At 39.8% G+C, this 14,578-nt stretch overlaps 2 protein-coding genes across 2 annotated transcripts in view; both read right to left on the reverse strand.

Moving 5' to 3' along the window:
* Positions 1-4,541: 4,541 nt before the first annotated feature.
* Positions 4,542-6,394, reverse strand: LOC126759358 (homeobox protein prospero-like). The gene has a single exon (XM_050474094.1). The coding sequence runs from the start codon at positions 6,339-6,341 to the stop codon at positions 4,542-4,544; it is 1,800 nt and encodes a 599-aa protein (XP_050330051.1). The 5' UTR covers positions 6,342-6,394.
* The window catches only part of LOC126758457 (hormone receptor 4), an 81,618-nt gene continuing 73,433 nt past the window's right edge, over positions 6,394-14,578 (reverse strand). Inside the window, exons 2-6 of the mRNA XM_050472726.1 lie at positions 9,686-12,506; positions 9,469-9,617; positions 7,729-9,390; positions 7,537-7,655; positions 6,394-6,482 (exon numbers count right to left, since the gene is read on the reverse strand). Of these exons, the coding sequence (XP_050328683.1) occupies positions 6,402-6,482; positions 7,537-7,655; positions 7,729-9,390; positions 9,469-9,617; positions 9,686-12,501 (4,827 nt within the window). The 5' untranslated portion in view covers positions 12,502-12,506 and the 3' untranslated portion in view covers positions 6,394-6,401. The remainder of the gene's footprint in view (positions 6,483-7,536; positions 7,656-7,728; positions 9,391-9,468; positions 9,618-9,685; positions 12,507-14,578) is intronic.

Consider the following 14,578-nt stretch of genomic DNA (forward strand, 5'->3'; position numbering starts at 1 on the left):
ATATATATTCATATATATAAATATTTGTGTATATATGCGCTTGCATATATGTATGTTTATGCCTTAATTAATTAATTAATTTTTTCTGTATGTATGTATGTGTGTATTTAGGCATTTACTTAATTTTATATGCGCTTTATATATTTATGTATGTATATTATATACTCTAATTGTTATATATGCATATTGGTGTACATGTGTATGCATGTGTGTGTGTGTGCATTTAGAAAATAGGAAAATAACACGCTTAACACACTAATTTGCTATATATATATATATATCTACATGTATATAATTACAATTGGCATACACACAACTACATACATACATATGTATAATTGCATTGTAATTCTATGTATATGCCAGCATGCATACACTTCTATATGTACATGCAGCTACTTATATACATATTTATGTATATGTACATACATATTTAACGGCATTGTGTATGCATGCATTTAGGCATGTGGGCGTGGTTTAGCTGGTTCTAGCTTACGGCTCTTCCCTCTCTCTCTCTTGTTCAAAAATAATAATAAAACAAAAACAATACGCTTAGTGAAAAGAAACGCTCAAGAAGTATTGTACAAATGCTTAGCTTACAACTTTAACGTTTGTTGCCTAGTTATTTATTTTCTTTTAAATATTTATGTATGTATGTATATATGCATGTATGTACTATATATATTATGTATATATGGTTGGTAATAATGCTTACTGGCTAACCATTTTCCATTTACTTTTGCTCACCCTAACATACATACAAATAACAAATTACAGCATAGCGCACTTAATTGCATATTTTTACATAATTTTTTTTTGTTTTATTTTTTAATTATGACAAATTATAATTTTATATGCAGTTACACTTTATTTATAATTTTTCTTGTAAATACAATTTTTAACAAAAATTTTCATTTATTTATTTTTTATAAAAAATGTTTACTTTATTTGTAATTTTCATTTTAATTTACATAATTTGTATTAAACATTACATTTCATAGTATTTTTTGCTTAATTTTTTTGCGCTTAAATTTACTAAATTTTTTTCGTTAAACTATTTTAATTTTTCTTAAATTATTTTATATTTTCTTTAGTTATTTAAAATTTTTCTTTAATTATTTTAATTTTTCTTAATTATTTTAAATTTTTCTTAATTATTTTAATTTTTCTTAATTATTTTAAATTTTTCTTAATTATTTTTAAATTTTTCTTTAGTTATTTTTAGTTTTTCTTAATTTTTTCTTTCATTATTATAATTTTTTTTAATGATAATTTTTGTTTAAACTTATTTTATTTTTTAAAACTAATAATTTTCTGCACAAAATCCATTTTTTTCACTTTCACATATATAATAATTAACACAAGTACATATTTATGCGTTCTGCTAGTTTTTATTATGTATATTAAGTGCACGTCACTAAAATTTAATTTTTTTCACAATAATTTTAACTCCGTTTATGCAACTGTTTTTTTTTTCTTAATTACTTAATTATACTTTTACTACATTAATTAACACTTTTTACTTAAAAAACTATTTTCTATACTAAATAGACATAATTTACTGTTATACATATTTTACTGCTCCCTTGAAAAAGTGAAAAACTGTTTTCAGAAATTTTTCATAAATTTCAAGCATTGTGTTTTTCATTGTTTACTTTTTTCCACCGTTTCACCAATACTCATGCATTAACATACGCATTTATGTATATATTTAGTATAAAAATTACACACTATTTGCTTATTAACAATTAAAAAGTCCATCTGTCCTTCACCGCAAAGCCTTTGTGGCCGCTAGCCGCGACTTTACGGTTTTTTTGTTGTATGCTTAAATATTAAATATATATTTTAAAAATAATTACATTGAAAAGTCCATAAATTGTTAGTTTTTGCAAAAACAGCATTCATATTTATGCTAACAGTTAGAGTTTTGCGCAATTTTCGGCTGCTTATGTAACATGCACTGCAAGAAATTTTGTAGCAAAATAATTTTTTTTAAATGAGGAAAATATTCAACTTTTTTTTTGAAAAGTGGTGACTTAACCAGCAGCAAATACTCAAATTAATTTTCATTTTTTTCTCTTGGTATGTTGTTGTAGGTTTTAAAAAAAGAAATTTGTATTAATAATTTTTTTTTTTTGTTTTTTTTTCATTTTTTTATGGGTTTGGAGGAGTGGAATTCGTTCGCTAAGAGCAAAAACTAAGTATTAAAAATAATAATAATAAATAAAATAAATATTAAAATAAAAATAATATTAATTTTTAATTATAATTTAAAAAATCGGAAAGATTAATAAATAAAAAAATAAGAAACAATACAAAAATTTATAAAAATAATAAAAAAAACAATATGTAAAATAAAACGAAATTAAAAAGTTTAAAATTACATTAACAAATGTAAAAAAAATTTCGAAAAAGTAATAACTATGGTGATAAGAATTAAAAAATAAATAATAATAAAATATGAGTAACAATAATTTATTAAAAAATATATTTTTTAACCTAAAGTTATAATTTTGACAAACGAAAAATTAAATGAAGAAATTTTATGTTTAAAATTACATAAATGAATTTGAAAAAGTCTTGAAGGGTAATAACGCAGGTGATGTGGTTTAAATAATAAATTTTGAATTACCAAAATTAATTAAAAGCAAAAAAAAATTATGTTTTTCAGTTAAAAAAAAAAAACAAAATAAATAAAATTGTTTACATATTAAATTTACATTATATACAAAATTAAAAAATTAAATACGTACAAAAATAAATAGTTAAAAAAAAATAATTAAAAAATTAAAAAAAAAATTAAAAAAATTAAAAAAAAAAAAAAATTAAAAAAAAAAAAAATTATTAATTAAAAAAAAATACATAAAAAATAAGAAACTCAATAATTAAGATAATACAAAAAAATTATTAAGAACAGAGAAAAAATAGAATTAAAAAATATTAATAAATAACTAATTTAAAAATTATTAAAGAAACAATAATAATAACATAAATAAAAAATAAAATTGTACATATTATATTTATGTACGCACAAAACAAATAAAAAATAACAAATATCTACATAACAAAATAGCAGAGAAAAGTACAAAGTTTAATGAACTCACGCGGAAGCTTTCAATTATTATATAATTAATAATCTCTCATTTGGAAAACTGTGATAAATCAAAATTTTAAAAGCTCTTAATAAACAACTTTCACTTGAAAAGCTTTCATGACATTTAAAGTTTTAATTAACATTCACTTGTTAAGTAATAAAAAACTCTTACAAATTAAAAGCTTTCATTGTGGAGATTTCACTCAAGTATTTTTAATAAGTAGCTCTAACTCGCGAAAGCTTTCATTAAATACAAATTTGGTAAACTAATACTTTAAAAGCTCTTAATCAACACTAATAGAATTTTGAAGCAACTTTCATTCGAAAAGCTTTCAGTATATTTTCCAGGAAAATGTGTAAATTTAAATATCTAAAGCTCGCCCCAAAGCTTTCAATTAATTATAATGCATTTCTCAATTAATTCTCAGTTTAAAAACTTTCATAAACGGACATTTTGATACCTTTCAGTGAACTTTAATAGGGTTCTAAAATAACTTTCACTAAAAAAGCTTTCGTGGCATTCAAAATTTTAATTAACATCCACTAAAAAGTAAAAAAAAAATTAAAAGCTTTCATTGTAGAGCTTTCATTTAAAAAATAAGAGCTTTCATTGAAGACCATTAATTAAAATTCACTTGAAAAGTAAAAAAAAAGTTGTAGAGCTTTCACACCAGTATTTTTAACAGCTTTAATTCAGGAAAGCTTTCATTAAATATAAAAATATGAAACTTTGATAAACTAACACTTTAAAAGCTCTCGATAAACACTAATAAGATTTTAAAGCAATGCTTTGCGTAAATTTTCCAGAATAAAAGTAAATTTAATTATCTAAAGCTCCGTTAAAAATTAAAAGCTTTCATTGTAGAGTTTTCACTCAAGTATTTTTAAAAAGCTTTTGCCAAATGAAATTATGAAGCCTTCATAAATTGTAGAGCTTTCACTCTAGTATTTTTAACAGCTTTAATTCAGGAAAGCTTTCATTGAATTCTTTTTGCCGTTTGCTTTTTAATTTTTCAAAAATATATTGCCAACTTTTTTATGAAGCTTTCATACATTTTTTTTGTAACTTATAGCGCCCGCAAAGCTTTTTTAGGGCTAATAATCATTTTAAAAAACTTTTACTTAGTCGTGAGAGTTACGTAGCTCCAGTAATGGTGAAATTTCGCTCCAAACCCAAGTGAAATCCGGTTAAAAGCGCCAAATAATAGGGATTAGTTTAGCTTGAGCTTTTTTTCAAAAATTACATGCATTGACAAGGACTTTCATTAGGAGTCGTGATACTTACACGCTACAACAAATATGTTTACCTATAATTGTAGTGAACAAAATGAACGGTTAATGCGGTGTTACGAGTGGAAATTTTACTTCGTATGTGCTGAGCTTTCTGCAAAAGCTTTTTCGGCATATTTTTCAATTTTGTTTTGCTAATAATTAAAAATTAATTAATTCAGTCATCAGGTAACAATGTTTTAAAAACAACAACAGTAACAGCTGTGGAGGGCGGGGCAGCGGTGGCTGTGGCAGTGGCAGTAGATGTGGGCGGTGCGGCACTAATCGTGGTCGCATTCGTTGTGGTGGCAGTAACTAATGTGGTTTGGCGTTGTGGTGAGGCGCGACGCGCCACATTGGACTGCTGCGTTGGCAGTGAGAGCAATGTTGTCGCTGCGCTGCCGCTAGCAGCGCTCGCCATTGCTTGTTGTTGTTGTAGAGCAGTGCTAAGTTTGCGCGTGATTACATGACTGCTGGCGGCTAGAGCGTGCAACGGTGTCTGCGCGCCGCTTGTTGCTGCTGTTGCCGCAGCGGCGGCGGAGTGCATTTCATCGGTTTGCGTTTGCGTCGTCACCGTCGCCGTGCGCACTGTTGGTATTTTTATGGTTTGTGTGGCAATTGCTTGGCAACCGCTGGCAGCGTTTTTTGAATTGCTGTTGTTGCAGGCAATTTCTGTGGCGCATGCGCCGCGTCGCAAGTTGTTAACAAAAGTGGCAGTGGAGCGCGTGGTCGTGGCGGTTGTTGTTGCTGTCGCGCTCGAAACGCAGCGCAATACGCCTGCGCTTGTATTATTTAATACGAACTTTGTGTTGGTCTCAACAGCAGCATTTGCAGCTGAGTTGGCAGTGTGGCTGTTGTTGCTGGCTTCAACTGGCAGTATAGTAATTGTATTTTGTTGCTGTTGTTGTTGTTGCAATAACGTTGCCGCTGTTGTCAGCATGTTGCATGTTGCTGTTAACTTTTGTTGCAGAAAACTCTTCTTCTTCTTCAATGGCAGTGTTTGTTGTAACAATAAATGCTGTTGCTGTTGCTGCTGCTGCTGCTGCTGTTCGCGCAAGCGGCGTTCTTCCTCCTCCTGCTGTTGGCGCGCTGCCGCAATTTCACCGAGGCTCGCTAGTGTAACTGCGGTCTTTAAGACGTGCGGTGGTGGTGGCGCCGCTGCTTGTAAACCGGACGCGCGCATATATTTTGGCCCAACTGTCGTCGGCGTTGGCGGTGTTTGCGACTGTGGCGGCCGCTCACCCATAAGCGCCGTCTGCAGTATGGACTTATAAGGCATTGCGGGCTTAGGCTGTTCGCGTTGTTCTTGCTGTTGTACGTGTTGTGGTTGTTGTTGTTGCTGTGTTTGCAGTCTTTTACTCTCTGTCAGACTATTTTCCGCCGCTGGCGTTTGTTGTGCAGTCAGCGCGCGCGTGCCCACCTTACCGCCATGCGTCTGTGGTGATTGAGCTTTGCGATTTACCTGTTCCGCGGCTGCCGTCAGCGTCGCTAGTGTTGCTGCCGCGCCTGCCAGCAATGAGGTCTTTAGTATCGACGTGGTTGGCTCCATTAAACGCGCCATTATTGGCGATTTCATTTGCGATGATGTGTTCTCCTCGCCGCTTTGCTTCTGTTGCTGCTGCTGTTGTTGTTGCCTTTGCTCCAAATTGCGTAACTCTTCCTCGTCCGTATCGGCGTCGTCCTCATCCATTGAATAGCTAAGTTGCTGTTGCACGTTCTCCACTTTGATTGTAGGTAACTCCAGCATCGGTAGACAAAATCTTACCGGTTGCGGCTGTTGCTGTTGTGCCGCTGACTTTTGGCTTTGCTCGCGTTGTTGCTTTTGTAAATCCTCTTGCTGTCTTTGCAGACGTTCAGCCATTTCGGTGGCAGCGCGTCTACGCGCCTTCATTAAATTGCTTGCTTGTTGTTGCTGTTCTACTTTTGGCTCCTCTGGCTCATCCTCATTCTCCTGTTGTTGTTGTTGCATAATCATCATCAAACGCTTAGGCTTCGGCGGATCATCATCGATCGGCAGTAATCCACGTTCAAGCCTTTGCTACCTCACGCTGGCCGAATTCAAGACGAAGGGAACGTAGAACATTTTACTTTCTAGCAGTAGACTGGCGGCAGCTTGGATCTAGTTAGGTTTGGGGAGAAAAAATAGACGATTTACATTAGTATATGACTTTCATCAAAAGCCCCTGAGCTCTATGGGGAAATATTTCCTGAAATAACCTATAAATTATTAACCCTTGACCCAACGCTTTAGGTTGAAAGAAATCAGGATTCGGATCCTGAAATAGAAGTTCTGGGATCCCACCAGACGATATAAAACGACAAATGAGAGCCTTGATGTTAGGTTGTCTCTCCTACCGTATTAGCCCACATTCCTTTCCTATAGTTCCGGTAGTCTCTAACCCAGTTGTTGACGCAAGTGCTTGATATAAGCACTTCCAGCCCGAAATACCTGACCATAAAAAATAGACTCCACTTTCAAATCCCGTCAGGTTTAAAGATAGATCTTTGTGGGTAAAAGCTATAATTTCTGGTAATTAGGAGTGTTCTAGGATTTAGAATAGTGGGTTTGGGTTTGGTCCTTAGCTAACGCTCGCTGATTACACATTCAGCACATATTCCAATATTTGCTAGACATGTCCTCAAAATACCATATTAGAAAAGTTGGGAAGTCTTAGTAACCTCAAAACTAATCAAGCTTTTCGATTATGCATTCAATATTACTGTCCTCAAAGGAACAGATTACCGACTAGCTCGTAAGGATGATGAGGTATTAGCGTATATTCCAGACTAGCACTGAACATATAAGATTAGAGAAGCTTTTCTGCGGAACCAGCCTATTATATGTGACTGCAGAGGGATTAGCAGACGTCTGCGGACGAAATTAGCATAAATGAGGTTCTAAAACCAAGGGCAAAACCTCCGGGTTATAGTGTTATCAAAGGGATTAACTGAAACATCCCGCTAATCTCTTCCAAAGTTCCGTAGTCGCAGGCAAAACTACCGGGTCAATGAGTTAGAAAGCGTTTCTGCATTGTCAGCTTGTTAGATGTGACCGTAGATGAAGTAACCGACACTTCTTACAAAATGCGTCGTATCTGATTTTCGAGACCCAGAGTTTGTAATTATAAAAGTAGAAGCTCACGGGTTTCAAACTTATTTCATCCTCAACTTACCTCCGGTATATGCGACAGCAGTTCAGTGAGTCGATCTTGTGGATTCTGCGGTGACGAGTGCTGCAAATACGTGCGTAACACCTGCACGTAACGCTCTTGTATGGTCTCTAGTTCCACTTCTGCTAAAGGGAAAAGATGAGCTACATTGTTATTGTAGTACAACAGCTGCAATTTCTCACTACCAATACTCACCTTTATTCAACAGAATGTACACCTTCAAACAAACATATTCCTCCATTTTGAGTTTAATGCGTCGAAACATGATCGTGATCTGTGTCATCTTATCCACCATATGACCGACATCCAGCTTCAGCTGTTCCATGGCAATGGGCTGGCCCATCAGTGTGGTGAGGCACGTTTGCAGCGTCAGCAGATGGCCATTCACCTCGTCCACGAATTCGGGATCCTCCTTCTGCAGCGGTGGCGTTGCTGCTGCCTGCATTTGTTGATTATGCAGCTGGTGTGGCAAATTCAGACTCGTGGCATGCGGTGAGCCGCTCATGTGATGGTGATTGTGATGATGATTGGCTGAGGCGGGCGAATGTGGTGGCGCGCCTGCGCTAGAACGACCGCCGCTCGAGCTGGTGGTGGAGGAGGCTTGCGCTGTTGTTGTGTCACCGCCACCGGGCGTCGTGGTGCTAGGTGTCCTGCGCCTGCCGTGCAAGGCCTGGTACGCCGCTGTAGTCAATATGAGTATCTCATGCCACTTGTCCGTCAGCAGCTTGGTGTGTATGTCAACGGGTATCTCCAAGTAAAAAGGCAGTTTCTTTGTCCACGATACCAGCTTATGTACGATGGAGTCACCGATATTGCATAGCTTCTCGCTAATCTCCGACTTGTCCTCGAGAAACTCGGAGAAGTGTGGCAATGTGGCTATGTCCTCCATAGCATCACAGTCGATTAGCGTTTGGATCATGGAGTGCGCATGCTCATACGAGAGCTGGCGATCCTTCGACGAGCTCACGGCGGTATCGAGGCGATTTCTTAAATGCACGATTTCGCTGGGATTCGTTAGGGCAGTCTTAAGTATTGTACCGTTAACCAAATGCGAGGGCAATTTGATGGCATTCTCCTGCAGCTGTGACGCATGCTGTTGATGTTGCTGCTGTTGTTGCTGTTGCTGCTGCTGCTGATGCAGCTGTTGTGCATGCGGCGGTGCATGTGACGCGTTCGCTTGTAGATGATGCGCATGCGCGAGCGCATGATGTGGCGAAGGCAGCGCATGGTGTAATGGCTGCTGTGAGCTGCTGCTGCTGCCGCCCGAAGAAGCCGACGACGAGGATGAGGATGAAGAGGAGGTGTGTGGTGGCAGTGAGGGCGGCCCATGCGACAGTGGACTATGCAATGCGCTGGCCGAAGAGTGTGGCGGTAGCGCGCCATGTGGCGAGCCGTGTAGCGTGTGGTGCGGCGAATGCAACTGCTGATGATGTGGAGAATGCAGTTGCGCGGCTTGCTGTTGCTGGTGTTGTTGTTGCTGCTGCTGCTGCTGTTGTTGCTGTAGCAGCTCCTGCTTGATGGATGGACCCAAAAACATTGGCTTCATTTCACTTTGCCCTAGCGTGGCGCTTAGCAGCTTCGAATGTTGATGCTGCGCGGCGGCAGCGACTGCGGCAGCGGCCGCCAATTGCTGTTGATGCTGATGCAGATGCTGTTGCTGTTGCGGTGAAAGCAGATGCTGTTGATGGTGTGGTGAGAGCGGCGATTGATGATGTGGTGAATGCATGTGTTGTTGCTGTGATTGCTGCTGTTGTTGTTGCTGCTGCTTGGACTTTTTGTGTTTCTTATACTTGACCTTGTAGAGGTTGTAGACGGCGCCGCTGTTGCGGCCGCCCGGCATGCGATCCTCGCGCACGGCTGTTGTGTGGGGAAAAAAACCAAAACAATTTTAGACTCTTATAATTAAAAGTAAGTATATATGGGGGGCGTACGTACCTTGCAAGACCATGCCCTGCTCGATGCACTTCTTAAATCGACAATACTGACACCGGTTGCGCTGCGCTTTGGTTATTTCGCACGTGCCATCGGCCACGCAGGTGTAGACGCGTCGGTTCTGCACGGTGCGCTTGAAGAAGCCCTTGCAACTGTAGGGATAAAAGATAACGGTAAATTATTAAAAAACTGCATTTGAAACGCTGTGCTTTTTACACACCCTTCACACGTGATGATGCCGTAATGCAAGCCGGTCGCCTTGTCTTCGCAGATCATGCAGACCAGCGGCTGATCATCCTCGTCCGTGGGCTCGTGCGGCGCATCCAGACCGCGATTCATGCCCGTCGCATTGGTGCTGCCCCACTGCTGTTGCGCGCTCAAATTGAGCGCATGTATCTGTCCGGGCGGCAACTGCGAGTAATCGCCCGCCCACAGCCGCTCCATATTGAGCGCATGCGGTGTGCGAAACTGATGCGGCCGCGGACGCACATCCTGTATGCGCGTCTGACCCAGTGAAAGCAATAGTTGCGCGGCCTCCTCGTTGTTTTGCGGCGACGGTCCGGGCGTATGCGTGGGCGTAATGGAGCCCGCCGATGGTGATGACGCCGACTGCAGTGATGACTGTGATGAGTGATGTGACTGTTGTGAGAGCGATGACATAGAAGAGGGCGGTTGCTGTTGTTGCTGGCCGTGTGGATGTTGTGGCGTGGAGGGCGGCGTCTGATGCAGACCACCGCCACTACCGCTGTTGCTGTTGCCGCCATGTGTGGGCGATGGACCGGCTGTTGGTGGCGCCGGCTCGTATCCCCACACCATTGTGCGCACGCCACAGCTTTCGCCCATGATGACCGTAGGCGTACCGCGTGGCGGCGTTTGTGAAGGCGTTTGCGGCGACAGTTGTGAAGACGAAGAGGATGAAGAATGATGCGGTGAGGGCGACTGCGCTGGACCACCCGGTCGCAAACCGCCGAGCGGACCACCGATAACCTCCGGTTTAACGCCGTTTATGCGCGCGTTCGAAACCCAGACCATGCGTTGTGCCGCGGCTGCGGCAGCGGCAGCAGCGCCAGGTTGCATAAGCTGCGCGGCAGCCACTTGCTGATGCACTTCGTTCTTTACACGAAAAAGTATGGCTGCATCGCGGTTGGGATGACGCAATTGCAGCGAGCCAGGGTGTATCAGCTGCGCTATATTACCCAACGCTTGTGGCGGTAACTGCGGTGGAGGCTGCTGCTGTTGCTGTTGTGGCGATGATGGGTGATGGTGATGTGGCGAGTGTAAGTGGCGTTGCGCGCCGCCGCTGCTGCCCAATAAACTACCCGCGGCGGCGGCCAATAGCTGCGCTGGCTCCTTTTTAATGCGTAAATGCTGTTGCTGTTGCTGCTGCTGTTGTTGCTGATGGTGATGATGCTGCTGTAGCAAATGTTGATGTGGCGATGAAGCGCTGGACTGATGCCGCGCGCTTGGCGTTGAGTTAATGGCATTCGGCGACATTTGCGTTGGTCGCTGTGACATAGCGGCCGCCTGCTGCAGCAGCTGCAATTGCTGCTGTTGTGTCAAATGCTGCATGGATTGGTTTAGTAAATGTTGCTGCGGCAGTCCTAGACCAGTTGGCGGACTGCTCTTGCGCAGCTGCGGTTGTGTGAGCTGTTGATGTAGGTGATGCGTCTGCACGATGGGCGGCGGCGGGTGATGCAGGTGCGGATGATGCGCCGCCGCGGCCGCCACCGCTGCTGCTGCTACTGCTGCCGGTGTTGGCAATGGCGTCGGCGATGGCGTGCTTGCGTGCAGTGCTGCGGCGCTGGAGCTGGTTGTGGTAGTCATCGCGCCAGAAGTAGATGTCACTGAGCTGGTCGCTGTCGACACAGACGTGGAGTAAGCCGGGTGATGCGCCAGATGTTGTAGCGATGTTGGCGGCATTTGCTGCGCATGCTGTTGCTGCTGCGGTGACAATTCAGACTTTATGCGTGATGGCGTCACCAGCACGCTGACATGCTGCTGCGACTGCGTGAGACCTTTGGATTGTGTGGGAGATGGCGCGTGCTGTTGATACTGCATTTGCTGTTGTTGCTGCTGCTGCTGCTGATGCTGATGCTGGTGGTAGGATAGCATTTTCGTAGGCGAGGCGGCAATGCGCTCTTCCTTCACCGAGCGTATGACACTTAAATTACTAACACCACACTCGGCACTTGCAGCGTTTTGCATACAGTCCCCACTCGCACCGCCATGTATACCATTTGTAGACATCTGCGTGCCACCCGTTGTTGTTGTGGTGGTTGTTGACGGACGCTCATCCATTGAGTCCGGTGAGGCGCGACTGCTGCCACCACCATTACTGGTGCCACAACTACTACTCGCATTGCCATTATTATGCGGTGGTGTTGGTGTGGCGCGTGTCGGCGTCGCATTGCTGGGCGTGCGACGCCCTGCCGGCAGGCTCAGATCAGTCGGCGGCGCAGGTGACATGCGCACTGTTGTTGTTGGTGGCGGTGACATCACGGACGAGGCGGCCGCTGCGCTCACAGGGCCGCTGGACGAGTTAATTTCAGTCTGTTGTTGTTGCTGCTGCTGCTGTTGTTGGTGTTTTTGCTCAGCTTTTATGGCTGCCGCTTTGCCAGCGGACACAACCACCGTAGTGGTGGCGCTTGGTGGTGTTGCCACGCACACATTGTGACCGGAGTTGCTGCTGGCGGCAGTTGGCACAGTGCTGCTCGAGCAGATAGTGGCAGCTGCGGCAGAGACGGGCGCAATGGTGGATGTTGCCGTCAAGGTGACGACGGCGGTGGGCAACGGCAGGGAGGAGAGCGCACCGCCGCCGCCACCTCCATGGCCGCCACCACCGCCAGCACCCGCACCGCCGGTGTCGCACATTTTCGGCGACATCGGTGCGAGGAGATCGGGCGAGGAGGTGGAGGTGTCGGCTACTGATTCGCCATCACTGCTGCATCTTGAATCGATTTTTCGTCGTTTCAGTTTTAGATCCTGAAAAAGGCTCATTTTATCGAGCTCGCTGTACGGGCCACGGCTCAGTGTCATAATTCCTGGAAGAAGCAAGTGAGAGAGGACAAAATTTATGAATTAGTTGACATGTTTAGTAATTTGAAGACAATTAAGTTTAATTTGTACTTAAGTAATTTTAAAGATGGTTTTTTTTATAAATTATTGTTTTGCAAAATGTTGCTGAAACATGCTGTTGATACAAGTTGCTGCAACATGTTGCTGTGAGTAATAAACAATTTCGTTCATTAAAAAATTCGCCATTTAAGAGAATTTGTTAAACAAGAAATTAATATAGAATTATAGGAAATGTTGCTGACACATATTTTTAGTTAAAGTTACAGCATAAAATGGTTTTCACGCAACATGTTGCTAACTATATAAATTGGAAATAATAATTTTTACAAAATCTCGTGAGTGGTTGTGTTTCAGTATTTATCAATAAATACGTGAACAAATATTGAACATGTTGCTGAAACATGTTGCTGAGTGTAATAAAAAAGATTTAGTTAATTAAAAAAATTGCACGTTTAAGAGAATATTTTAAACAATAAAGTAATATAAAGCTATATGAACTGTTGCTGAAGCATGTTGCTATACATAAATATTCTTCAAAAGGAAAAATTAAAAATATAAAGATTATTCATCAAATAGAAGGACAGTTGAATAACTTTTTTTAAGGAAAAATTAGACATGTTGCTGAAGTATATTGCTGAGAAATGTTGCTAAGGGTAAAAAATACTGACTATAAAATATTTTAAAGTTGTAGAGAATTTGTTAAATAATAATGTCATATAGATCTATCTTTAATTGTTTCATGTTGCTGAAACATGTTGCTGAGACATATGTTACTATGTGTAGTAAAAACTGCGGACTTTGTTTATGATTTAAGGCTCCGAATGTGCTTATGTACATGCAAATATTAATGTACTTAACTTCTGCAACATGTTGCTAAAAGCCTGCGCCGCAAGGGCGCGCTTAATTTAAGCCAAAAAATTGTGGGCTATAAAAAATATAAAAAAAAAATATACAAGTCTGCAAAATTGGCTTCTTACAAGCATATCATATTCAAGAACAGCTCAAATATCATTATGCACTTGAACCTGGATGTTGCCGAGAGATAAAAACCGGTTGTAAATTGCATGTGACGTTAAGTTTTTTGTCAACGTGGTTACATGGCTTGAATTTTCAGAGAAATTTTTGCAGTTACACAAAAAAGCAACCTTACAACTACAATTTTCTAAAAAATAAAAAGTATGTAAAAAAATTGTTTTAACAAAATTGTTTAAAAAAAAGTATTTAAAAAATATTATAAGAAATAGATGGAAATACAACTTTTATTTTCGAAAAAATAAAATAAAAACAAAAAAAAAAAAAAACAATATATAAAATTATAAAAAACAAAAATTATTTTAAAAATATTAAAAAAATAAAATGGAAATAAAACCGAAAATTACAAAATTGTAATTAAATAAAAAAGTTATAATAAAATATTATATAATTTTATAATTAAAAAGTGGCAACTCTTACTTTTTTACATAATTCTATTTTAAAAGTTCAAAAAAAAAAATATTAATAAAATAAAATTGCAAATAAGAATTTAAAAAATTAAAAAAAATTGAATTATGTATATGTAACAAAAATCAAAAAAACCATATGTGAAAAAAATTTATGTAACTGCGTCTTTACACCTCCCAAGTGGTTGTAAATTAAATGAAATTTGAACCGCTTGACATTGACAACTGTTCTCCGCTTAGGTTCAAATACATATGTAAGCATGTTTATGTATAGTTATAAGAAAATATAAATATTTTTTTAAATTTGCACACACAAGCAAAAGTAAAGCTCACACAGATGCATTCAGTTAACTCCTTGACTATTTTACCACACTCCTTCTACCCTCCACTTGGCGCATAAAATTCATGCTGGTTTTTGTTGTTGTTTGTTGCATTATGCTTGCTGGCGCCAACTGTTACACCATTATGCTGGCGCTATCGAATTACCAAGCGTTCGATATGCTTTTAACACCTACTTATGTGGTCAAGAACATCCGTTTGGGCTCTCAGGTTAAGAAATTAAAATGTAAAAGTGAGACTATAAGCTGCTAAGCTCTTGC

Source organism: Bactrocera neohumeralis, chromosome 5 (assembly GCF_024586455.1).
Source record: "Bactrocera neohumeralis isolate Rockhampton chromosome 5, APGP_CSIRO_Bneo_wtdbg2-racon-allhic-juicebox.fasta_v2, whole genome shotgun sequence".
NCBI classification, from domain to species: domain Eukaryota; kingdom Metazoa; phylum Arthropoda; class Insecta; order Diptera; family Tephritidae; genus Bactrocera; species Bactrocera neohumeralis.

Bases quoted from the DNA above. Each gene is read 5' to 3' on its own strand.
- LOC126759358 (XM_050474094.1), bottom strand. From the start codon at position 6,341: ATGATGATTATGCAACAACAACAACAGGAGAATGAGGATGAGCCAGAG.